The following is an 11,071-nucleotide window of genomic DNA, read 5'->3' as shown; positions in this document are numbered from 1 at the left end:
ATAGGCTGTATTAGTTAGGGTTCTCTAGAGAAATAGAATTAACAAGGAACAGTCACAAATATAAAATTTATAAAAGTGGGTACACAGAGTCCAAAATCCGCAGGGCAGGCTGTGAAGCCGATGATTCTGATGGAGGGTCTGGACAAACTCCACAGGAGAGGCTCACCAGCCGAAGTAGGAAGAGAGCCTGTATCTTCTGAATCCTCCTTAAAAATCTTCCAGTGATTAGACTGAGCATCACTCACTGCAGAAGACATACCCCTTGGCTGATTACAGATGGAATCAGCTGTGGATGCAGCTTACATTATCATGATTTAATTCTATGAAATGTCCTCATTGCAACAGACAGGCTATCACTTGCCCAACCAGACAAACAGGTCCCACCACTTGGCGAAGTTGATACCTGAACCTGACCATGACACAAGCTGACAGATTTGAAGCTGAGAAAAATGTGCAAATCAAGGCATTATCGGGCAAGGTTTTCTTCTCGAAGACCAGCTGCCAGAAATCTTTAGCTCCTCTTCCACATGGCAAGGCACATGGGAATGTCTGCTGACCTCTCCCTTCTCTTGAGTTTCACTGATTTTAACTTCTTGCTTCCATGGCTTTCTCTCTCTCTTTCTCTTTATTCATTCTGTTTACAAAGGACGCCATGCCATAGCTGAAGTACTCTAATCAAAGGGTCCTACATACAATAGGTTTATGCCCACAGGAATGGATTATCTTGAACAACATGATTCTCTGGGGTACATAGGGCTCCAAACCACCACAGATAGCCTACAAAACACTATCACACTACAAAAAGACTAGCACAGATAGCCTAAAAAACACTAGCAATATAAAAGTATTTATTGTTAGGATACTCAGCCAATGCTCTTTAGAAGAGCCCCAAATTGGAAACAATACAAATGACCACCAATAGGTTATTGGATAAATATATTATGGTACATGCACAAAGAGGAATGCTTGTGAAAATGAGATAGACCTATAGGAACTGGCACAGGAGGAAAACTCACAATATAGTGTTTAGTGAAAAATAAATTATAGAACTCTGTATACTCTGAGCCCATTTTGTGGGGGGAAACTCCCAAAATTTTATGCATCTATTTTGGTCTGAATGAGAGAGGAAACTCCATTCCTCTGGCTTCCTGTTTCCTAGTTGGGGAAGTTTCAGCTGAAGTAACAATTCTTACCTCTCTGTGCACACACAAACCCACACACTTTATCTGACTGTTAAGTTAGGAAGAAGAAACAGCTTCTTCAGTTCATCCCCTTTCCCTCTCCCTTTGGGAGTCTGTGTGACTACAGAGAGGAGGGATTTTGATCAGGCCAGGGCCATGTGGTAAACATCCTAGGCAGCTTCACCCTGTGGTCGACCAGCTGTGCCCTGCGTGAAGTATCAGAAAGTCCGTTGGGACTGCTCAGCTCAGCCACCTGCTCCAAAAGAGCTTTCATCCGTCATGAAGCTGGTATTTACATCTCTGATTTCTGTGATGGCTCCCAAACTCAGAAGGGAAATGAAAGGATGCCATTTATTGATTTCCCTCCAAAACTCCAATAGGAGACAAAGAAAGTGCTAAAAGAGTACACTCCAAGATTATCACAGCAGGGCAGGCCACGGTGGCTCAGCAGACAAGAACGTGTGCCTGAGGACCGGGGTTTGATTCCCGGTGCCTGCCCATGTTAAAAAAAAAAAAAAAATTACCATAGCGATCCCCTCTGGGAACTGGGATTAGAAAGAAGTTCACTTTCTGAAATGTTGAAGTTATTTTAAAGTGCGGGTTATTTTGACAACAGGAAAAATTATTTTTAACAAAAAAATTGTATGTCCAAACACAAATATCCATCAATAGGTGGATGGATAAACAAATGGTGGGATCTCTATACATGAATTACTACTCATCAATAGAAAGGAACAAGCTATTGGTTCCTTCCAACTATCTGGGTTGATCTCAAAATCACCATACTGAATGAAAGAAATAAGACCCCTCCCCATGCAATAGGACATACTACATGGTTCCATTTACATGAAATTCTAGGGAAAGCAAAATCAATTATAGTGACAAAAAGCAGATCAGTGGTTGCCGGAGAACAGGAGTGAAGGGAAGGAGAGTTACAATGGAGCACAGGGAAACTTTTGGGGCTGATGGAAATGTTAGTTATCTTGATTGAAGTGATGCTTTCACAAATAAACATATGTCAACACTCATCAAGTTATGACTCACAATTAAATATGTCTAAGTTATTTTTATTACATGGTGTTATTATGTATGGCTTATTATGTTGATTATACCTCAATAAAGCCATAAATATATACATATATACATGTACATATATTATTTAGTATTTGGTCCCAGATGGGGCAGTTGCAGGACTGTCCTAAAAAGACACTGTTATGGCACAAGGTGGCCAAGCATAATGGTTATGAGATTATGGAATAAGATTACTCAGGCTTTGCTTTCTTTTCTAGCTATGTGACTTTGGGCAACTTAACTTCTCCATTATCTCAGTTTCCCCATCTCTACCTCCCTCACTGGGCTGCTTGGAGGAGCCCACAAATGAAGGACTAAGTGCAGTAATTGACGCATAATAAACACTCACTAACTGTCAGTTCTTAGGATTATTCTTTACCTTCATTGAAGGCAGCCCTGAAGCCCCAGCCCCCTTAACTGAGACAACACAAGGGTCAGGAGTCAGTAGATCACAAAAGGGGAGGAGATCTGAGGTCCTTCAGTCCTACCACCCTTCAGGAATCAGAGTGAGCTCTCCACCAGGGTAAGACATGGGAGGAAGACACCTCTAACCAGTGGTGGCTGCAGCTGGCTCATGCCAGCTCACTAGAGCCAGCTGCTAAATTTTCAGGAATGTTGTGAGCCAGTTGATGAACTGTCCAGTGTCTGAAACTAGCCACAGTGGGAATACTTACATCATGGAAATCAGCATCTCTCCCCCAACCCTACAACTGACTGTTAAAGCTTTACCTGTTTACCTCGGATTCTAACTTAATATCTGTAGCTCCATTCCTACTGGAAAGGTGGGGAGAAGGGAGCTGATATTCCCCCCTGGAGGTGCCCACCTCAAGGAAAACCAGTTGAGTCTAGCAAAGAGCTGGCTTTGGCACCTCCAACATATTCCCAACAGACGGCAGATTGCCAGGCACCTCCTCCAGCATGAGAGACCTCATTTCCTTGCTTGCTCTTGGCAGCCCTGAGACTTCTCCAGTCCCCGAGCCCCAGCCTGGATCAACCCAGTCCCCGAGCTGCCCTGAGCTGGAGCTGCTAGGTTTGGTCAATTAAGACACTAATCCCGGCCACACCAGGGGATCACACCCCAGACCCCATGGAGCCACATCAGGGAAACTTCTACTCCACTCCCCCATGGGGAAAGCGTGGGAAGAATGTCTCCGGCTCTCCTCTGAAGGGTGAGTCTGGAAGAAACACATGTGCCTGGCTCAACCCTCTTCCTCTCCCCTGCCTGCCTGCTGAGAGGCACTCCAGCTTGCCTGGACAGGTGGGGCACCCACAGAGGCAGGGCTTAACCACATCCCCCACCCAGCTCAGATCAGAGTACTGCTCACCTCATGGACCCTCGGGGCCGTTACCTGCCTGACACCTGCATCTCACAAGTGGGTCAGAACTCAAAAGGCTGGGAAAGCCATGCTACTTACAGAACCCCCAAACCTAAACCGTCCATGAGGCCCAATTTACCCGGCACCCCCCCCCCCCCCACTCTGACCTAGCTCACTTTGCCACCCAGGCCTTCTTCCTGAACCTGGGAAGTGCCAAACCCGTTCCCATCTCAGGGTTTTCACCTTGCCGGCTCTTCCCCAGCTCTTCTGATGGCTGGTTCCTCTCTTCGTCACTAAAATTATCCCATGGCTCTGGGTGCCCTTTCCCTGCCCTGCCTTCTCCTCTGCAGGTGCTAAGGGGGCAGGTCTTGTCTGTTTGGCTCACTGCTATCAGCAAGGCAGCCAAGCACAATGGTGAAGACCTGGGTGCCTAGAATGGTGCCAGAGCAATAGGAGGGCCGCAGTAAACATCTGCTGAATGAACCAACTGAACACTTTTTTTCTGAAAAAAGTTACCTTTATTTAATAGCAAAATAGTATATGCTGTGGAAAACGTGGAGAAGCTAGAATACAAAATCCCGAAAATACAACCAAAAAGCATTATTAACATCTCAGTAATCAAACCGTAAGTTGTTTGCACCTTTTTCTCTCCAAGTGTCTTGAGTGCGTGTAGGTACCCAAACTGGGCATAGGCCGCTGGGGCCTCCTGGGGGGGCTTGGCCCCTCAGGGCCCCCTCACCCTTAGCCCTACCCTTCTGCTGCATCCGTCCTGCTCCTGAGGACACCCCAGAGAATGCCCCTTCCTCGAGGACATTCTCACAGACAGGGGCTGTCGAGGAGTAAGGCTTTACAGCAAAACCATGAGGTAGCTGGGGTCTCCCCCGTTTCCAGGTGTGGGAACTGGGCCACAGGGAGGCTGGCTCATGTGACCAAGGCCGCACAGCTGGCAAAAAATGAAATCAAGATTTCAAATGTCCAAAGGCCCCCAGGCCTCAGTTCTCTCTACCATGTCACGGACCGTCAATGCCCCACCCAAGCGTCAGGTCAATTACCTGCCCTGTTCCAGATGCTACTTAGAGGGCCCGGGGTCACCTAGCCAGGACAGACAGGAACTCTGGGTCACACCGGGACCTTGGTCATATCCACCAGTCCATGGACTCTTTGGGGCGGGCCCTGACGATGACCACACAGTGGGGCAGTCCCTTGCACAGGATCCTCTCAGCCTCCTGGCCCTCCCACCCCAGCCCCTGAAGCTCCAGGACCCTGAGCTTGGGCATGGCGAGGCAAGAGGAGAGGATTTCCTCCGGAGAGGGCATTTCCGGGGTGATGAGTGGGCCCAGCAGGCACAGACTCTCCAGGGCCGGCATGCCCTCCAGGACTGCCAGGCCGGGGGCAGAGAGGCCCCGCACGGTCAGCCGGATCTTGCGCACGTCGCGGAGGTGGCGGCTGATGGCCAGCAGGGTGCCGTCGGCCGAGAGGGTGCAACCCAGCACCTCAAGCCTCTGCAGGTAGCTCAGCTCCTGCAGGCCCGCGTCCAACCCCGTCTCGGTCACCCGGTAGGTGCCGCCCAGCACCAGCGAGCGCAGGGCGCGGAAGCGTGTCAGGCCCTGCAGGTGCTCGTCATGGAAGGCAGGGACGCGGTCCAGCACGATGCACTCGAGCAGGGGCAGCACCGTGGGGTCCTGCTCCTTGAGGAGCCAGAGCATGGAGATCTCGCAGCTGTGCAGCTCCAGGGTCCTCAGGGTGCTGGGCAGGCTGGTGATGGGCACCATGGTCAGGTCGGCCACATGCAGGCAAAGGCGCTGCAGGTTGGGGCACTTCTGGCCCAGGGCCCTCATCAGGGCAGGGGACAGCTGTGGAGCCTTGGAGCCCGAGAAGAGGTAGCCGCCCATCCGCAGGGAGTAGAGACGAGATGCCATGTACCGGCGAAGGAGGTGCCACATGACTTTAGGCCGCATCTGGAAGGGCCAGAGATCGGGTGGGTGACTGGGTGAGACGCACAGGGCTCCCAAGTCCCCGGCCTGCCCGGAGAACACACACGCCCCGACAGAGTTCTGCTGCTCCCCAGGGCTTCTGCCCTCCTCCCACTGGCCTCGGCCCAGCCAGACACCTCCCGGGGGCCACAAGATGGTTTGGTCCCAACATCTGGACATGCAGGACTTTGAACAAAAGCAATGAAGGGGAAGAGAAGATCAGAACAGATCTGTTTTTAACACAAGAGGGGATTCTCATTATCTTCTGGGAAGCATGTAGAAAGGTATGGCCTACTTGTTTCCTAATGACTGCTCTCATAGAAATAAGCACCACAAAAGAAAACTGAAGGGGCTAAAACTGACCAGGGAAAGATTAGGTCTAGTTATTAAAAAAAAAAAATCACATCCTGGTAAGAGCGAAAGCTGCAAAAATTAGCCCCGTAAAGTTGGACTTGGTAGGAAAAAAGGCCACGAAATATAACTGACCACACACTGTGCATTTCACTCTATGTACATTTTACCTGAAATTTAAAAAACAAAAAGAAACCTGATGGCTTTTGACACAGGACTCAAATCTTCCTGACCAAATGTGGTACTGGAAGTCCGCGCCCAGCCCAACATTCACTAGAACCACTGACTGCTCAAGTCAACGGCACAAGGTCAATAGCTGAGTCAAGTCTCCCTTGCCAGACAGATGAGAAAGCTGAGTTTCATGCTGTCAAATATGGGCAAGAAATGAAGAGCAGATCTCTTCTGGAGTCTGGCTGCTGGGAATTGCTCTGGCTACCCTGAGAAGAATCCGGTGGCTTCTACTGAAATTTAAAATGTGGACCCCCACTACCACCTGTTCTGTTCTTTAAGACTACAAGTTTGTGTCTTCACATCAGAGTATCTCTAGAAGGATGCATAAGAAAATGGGAATATTTGCTGCCTGCAGAGAAGAGAACAGGTGACTCAGGAGACAGTGGAGGGAGGATGACAGGGAGACAGAAGTCAGCACAGCGAGGGAGGAGGCCTGCATTTGCACCTTTTGCTATTTTGCATCTCTGAATCTTGAATCCTGTATATGATTTATTACTTTTTTAAAAAAACCAATGCTTTAGGACCCGCTTCTGATCAACATGATGAGTGGGGTGCTTCAGTGCTCTATCCACCCACAGAAGCTTTGCACAATCAGAAGAACTGACAGAAGGAAATAGCACTAAAAAACAGTTAAAGAAACAGTTAAAAAGGACTACAGTAACAGGGCCAGCACCAAAAAAAAAAAAAAAGCTCCTTAAAAGTGGTAGGATCTACACCAAGTATGGCACATTCATATGTTAAGAATGTTCGTGTTATATGTTGATCGATTTTATTAATAAAAATTAAAAAAAAAAAGTGGTAGGATCTGGGTGGTGTGACGGTGGCTCAGCAGGCAGAGTTCTCGCCTGCCATGCCGGAGACCTGGGTTCGATTCCCGGAGCCTGCCCATGCCAAAAAAAAAAAAGTGGTGGGATCTCTGGTGTCTGTGGCTCTTTTTGACCAGGGTATGAACAGATAAGTAAGAAGAAAACGAATTAAAAAATAAGTAAATAAGTGGGGGTGATAAGGGTAAAAAATTGGGTACATTGCAATACTAGTGGTCAATGAGAGAAGGGGTAGGGATATGGGACGTAGGAGTTTTTTTCTTTTTTCTTCCCTTTTCTAGAGTGATACAAATGTTCTACAAATGATCACAGTGATGAATACACAACTACGCGATAATATTGTGAGTCACTGATTGTATATCACATGTGGACTGCATGTGTGTGAAGATTTCGCAATTAAAAAAAAAAAGTGGTAGGCTCTCTGGAGGCCCTGGCTGGCCCCTCCCTGACCCAGCACTGCCCCAAGCCAGCCTCCCTGGGTGCAGATTCCTGGCCCTGTATGGAAAGAGCAGTGGGAACTTTGTGCACACTCTGCGAGCATGTTTATCTGGCCCAATCTGTCTGGTAGCCTCAGGCACTCACTGTCCCAGAACTTCCCCTAGTGTATGAGGCGGCTGGGGGGAGAGCTGTCAAGTGGACCAGGGACCATGAGGAAACTATTTCTTAGGGAAAAGGAGACATTCCTATTTCTCTAAACAGGGAAATTCCTACTTGCACAATATGTACAGAAAGGATCAGGGAGGCCCCTGTGCTCTGGCCTCAAGCTCTTCTCTAAAACTCATGGTATGAATACATTCTGAAGGAGAGCATTCTCACAGGTCAAAGTACAAAGGCTGGGAAGGGTGTATTGGTTTGTTTCTCCCTTTTTTTTTTTTTTTTTTTGTTATTTCTGGCAGGCAAGGAATACTCTGTCATACACTAGCTAGATACAAGCTTAAGGAACAAACACCCCAGAGTTTAAATTCCAGCAATAACACATCAACACAACAAAATGTCCAGGTTTCTGAGAAAGGGGAAAAATTCAACTTCCCCAATTGGAAAAGGCCTGATACTCTCACAAGCAGTGAGAACAACAAAATCAATAGGCTGAACCCTCAATCCTGGGGTTTGTTCATATGAAACTTATTCCTGCAAAGGATAGGCTAAGCCTACTTAAAATCAGGCCTAAGAGTCACCCCCAAGAGAACCTCTTTTGCTGCTCAGATGTGGTCTCTCAGCCAATACGACACGCAAACTCACTGCCCTCCCCCTGTCTACGTGGGACATGACATCCAGGGGTGTGGAACTTCCTGGCAACATGGGACAGAAATCCTAGAATGAGCTGGGACCCAGTATCAAGGGTTTGAGAAAACCTTCTCGACCAAAGGGGGGAAGAGTGAAATGAGACTAAGTGTCAATGGCTGAGAGATTCCAAACAGAGTTGAGAGGTTATCCTGGAGGTTATTCTTACACATTAAATAGATATCACCTGTTTCATTAAGGTATAATGGAGAGGCTGGAGGGAACTGCCTGAAAATGTGGAGCTGTGTTCCAGTAGCCATGTTTCTTGAGGATGATTGTATAATGACATAGCTTTCACAAAGTGACTGTGTGATTGTAAAAACGTTGTGTCTGATGCTCCTTTTATCTACCTTATGGGCAAATGAGTAAAACATATGGATTAAAAATAAATAATAGGGGGAATATATGTTAAAATAAATTGGATAGAGGGAAATACTAGTGGTCAATGTGGTCAGTGAGAGGGAGGGATAATGGGTATGGTATGTGTGAGTTTTTCCTTTTTTCTTTTTATTTCTTTTTCTGGAATGATGTAAATGTTCTGAGAAATGATCATGGTGATGAATGTACAACTATGTGATTATATTGTGAGCCATTGATTGCATACCAAGTATGGGATGTTCATACATTAAGAATGTTCCTGTTTGCATGTTGATTGGTTTTATTAATAAAAATTTTTTTAAAGTCCAGGTTTCAACAAAAGATTACAAAACATACGAAGAAACAGTGATATGATGGCCTAGAAAAAGGAGAAAATTAAAACAATAGAAATCTTCGCTGAGAAGGACCAGACCTGGGTCATAACAAAGACTTAGTCTGAAGAACAGAAAGAAGAAAGAATGAAGAAAAGGGAACAGAGCCTGAGGAACCTGTGGGATACCAATATATGCATTGTAGGAGTCCCAGAAGGCGAAGAAAGGGGCAGAGAGAATATTTAAAGATAGAGTGGCTGAAAACCTCCCAAATTTAATAAATATACACATTCAAGACACTCAACAAAGTCCAAATAGGATAAACCCAAATAAACCCATACTGCAAAATATTATAATCAAAGTGTCAAATGCCAAAGATAAAGAATTCTGAAAGCTACAAGAGAGAATCAGCAGGCCACATATAGGTGGCCACCATAAGATTAAGTGCTGATTTCTCACTGGAAACCACAAATGCAAAAAGGCATATTTAAAGTACTGAAAGCAAAAAAAATCTAGAATCCTATATCTGGCAAACTGTCTTTCGAATATGAGGGAGAGATAAAGACATTCAATAAACAAAAGCAGATGGAGTTCATCAGAACAAGTCCAGACCTACGAACAGATACTTAAGAGAGTTCTACAGGTGAAAGGAAAGGACACTAGACAATACATTAAAGCTGCAGGAAGACATAAGAATCTCTGGTGAGGATAAATGTAAATGCCAGTACTACCACATTTTTTTACTTTGTATAGAATCTAAAAGGCAAATGCATATTACCTTATAAAATATAAGAATAAATCAGTGATTTCGGACTCACAATGTATAAGCATACAATTGTGACAAGAACTACATAAAGGTAGAGGATGGAGTGGTATAGGAATACAGTCTGTGTATACCATTAAAGTTAAGTTGGTATGGAGAGTGTTATAGATCTAAGATGCTAAATTTGAGTCCTATGGTAAGCACAAAGAAAACATCTGAGGATATGCAAGCTTATTGAGACAGAAATTAGAGTACAGGTGGCCAGGACGGAGGTCTGGGGAAACGGGGAGTTAATGCATAACGGATCTGCGGTTCCTATTTGGGGAGATGGGAAAGTTTGAGTATTGGATGGTGGCAAAGGTATGGTGGCATTGTAAATACCAGTAATTCCTGTGAATGGATGTTTGAGAGTGGTTGAGATGGGAAAACTTATATTGCATATTTATTCAAACAATTAAAAAAAAGAGTAAGCAACAAAAGAGGCAAAGACAATTAAATGCAATATGTGATCCTGAACAGTATCTATTTAAAGGACATTATTGGGACACATGAAAAAAAAAATTGGAACATTAACTGTGAGCTTTATACCAATGTTAAATTTCTTGACCTAGATAACAGCACTTAAGGTGGATGCTTAAGTGAACATCATTTAAAAAGGCCAAAGGTTAAATCTGGGTGGTGAGAACCTAGTTTGTTTTTTATATGCTGCTCTGTACACTTCTGGATAGCTGAGATATTCCCTAATAAAGACACGAAGAAAGAAAATGCAAATGGGAGGAAGTGCGAATGGTTCGGTAACATTATTCAGAAAACTAATTCTGGAAATCACGCTGACTCTGGAAAACGACTTCTCCGTGGAAACTCAAGAATAATAGTCATAAAATTCCTCCATCATATGGTCATAGCACTTACTGTAAGCGGACTCTACGTCGGACACTGCCCTAAGCCCTTCCCTGCACCATCCTGGTAAGTCCCCACGTTTGCCCTTCGGGCATTCTTGGAAATAGGGAAACTGAGGCCCGGAGGGGCGCGGGGAGATCGGCGACGAGCAGGTAGGCAGCCCGCGGGCCCGAGCGCGCCCCTACCGTGTACAGAGTCAGGTCGACGTGCCGCCACAGCCACCGGTCGTCCACCAGCCTCTTCCAGCGGTGACAGACCCTGCGGGGGGGACTCGCCGTTAGAACGACCCCTGCCCCGCCGGGACCCCCGCCGGGCCCTCCCTCCCCTCGGGGCCGGCCGCACCTGGAGATGCGGATCCGGTCCCGCACCGGGAGGTAGGAGAAGATCTCCAGCAGGACCGAGTCCGGCAGCTCGGCCACCGCCGCCATGATGCCGCCGACCCGCTTCCTCTTCCGGCTCCGGGCCGCCGGGGCGCGCGCCTGGGGACGCCC

At 46.6% G+C, this 11,071-nt stretch overlaps 1 protein-coding gene across 2 annotated transcripts; it reads right to left on the bottom strand.

Annotated features, from left to right (window-relative positions):
- Positions 1–4,076: 4,076 nt before the first annotated feature.
- FBXL12 (F-box and leucine rich repeat protein 12) lies at positions 4,077–11,043 on the bottom strand. 2 transcript variants are annotated; one of them, XM_077121896.1, is made up of 3 exons: positions 10,923–11,043; positions 10,766–10,838; positions 4,077–5,526 (listed from the first exon to the last, which is right to left on the bottom strand). In XM_077121896.1, exons 1-3 carry the CDS (start codon positions 11,006–11,008, stop codon positions 4,705–4,707), a joined length of 981 nt encoding a protein of 326 aa, XP_076978011.1. In that variant the 5' UTR covers positions 11,009–11,043; the 3' UTR covers positions 4,077–4,704. The 2 variants fall into 2 exon arrangements, with proteins under 2 accessions (XP_076978011.1, XP_076978012.1); XM_077121897.1 differs by lacking the exons at positions 10,766–10,838; positions 10,923–11,043 and adding an exon at positions 10,593–10,749.
- Between the last annotated feature and the right edge of the window lie 28 nt (positions 11,044–11,071).

This window comes from Tamandua tetradactyla, chromosome 11 (genome assembly GCF_023851605.1).
Source record: "Tamandua tetradactyla isolate mTamTet1 chromosome 11, mTamTet1.pri, whole genome shotgun sequence".
Taxonomy (NCBI): domain Eukaryota; kingdom Metazoa; phylum Chordata; class Mammalia; order Pilosa; family Myrmecophagidae; genus Tamandua; species Tamandua tetradactyla.
Note: the sequence above shows the minus strand (reverse complement) of the source record. Positions and strands in the feature narration are given on the sequence as shown.

Coding starts and splice junctions, on each gene's coding strand:
- FBXL12 (XM_077121896.1), bottom strand. CDS start 11,008: ATGGCGGCGGTGGCCGAGCTGCCGGACTCGGTCCTGCTGGAGATCTTC. Junction 10,839..10,922: donor GACCGGATCCGCATCTCCAG/GTGCGGCCGGCC, acceptor TCCCCCCCGCAG/GGTCTGTCACCGCTGGAAGA. Junction 5,527..10,765: donor TCGACCTGACTCTGTACACG/GTAGGGGCGCGC, acceptor TGGCCCTTCCAG/ATGCGGCCTAAAGTCATGTG.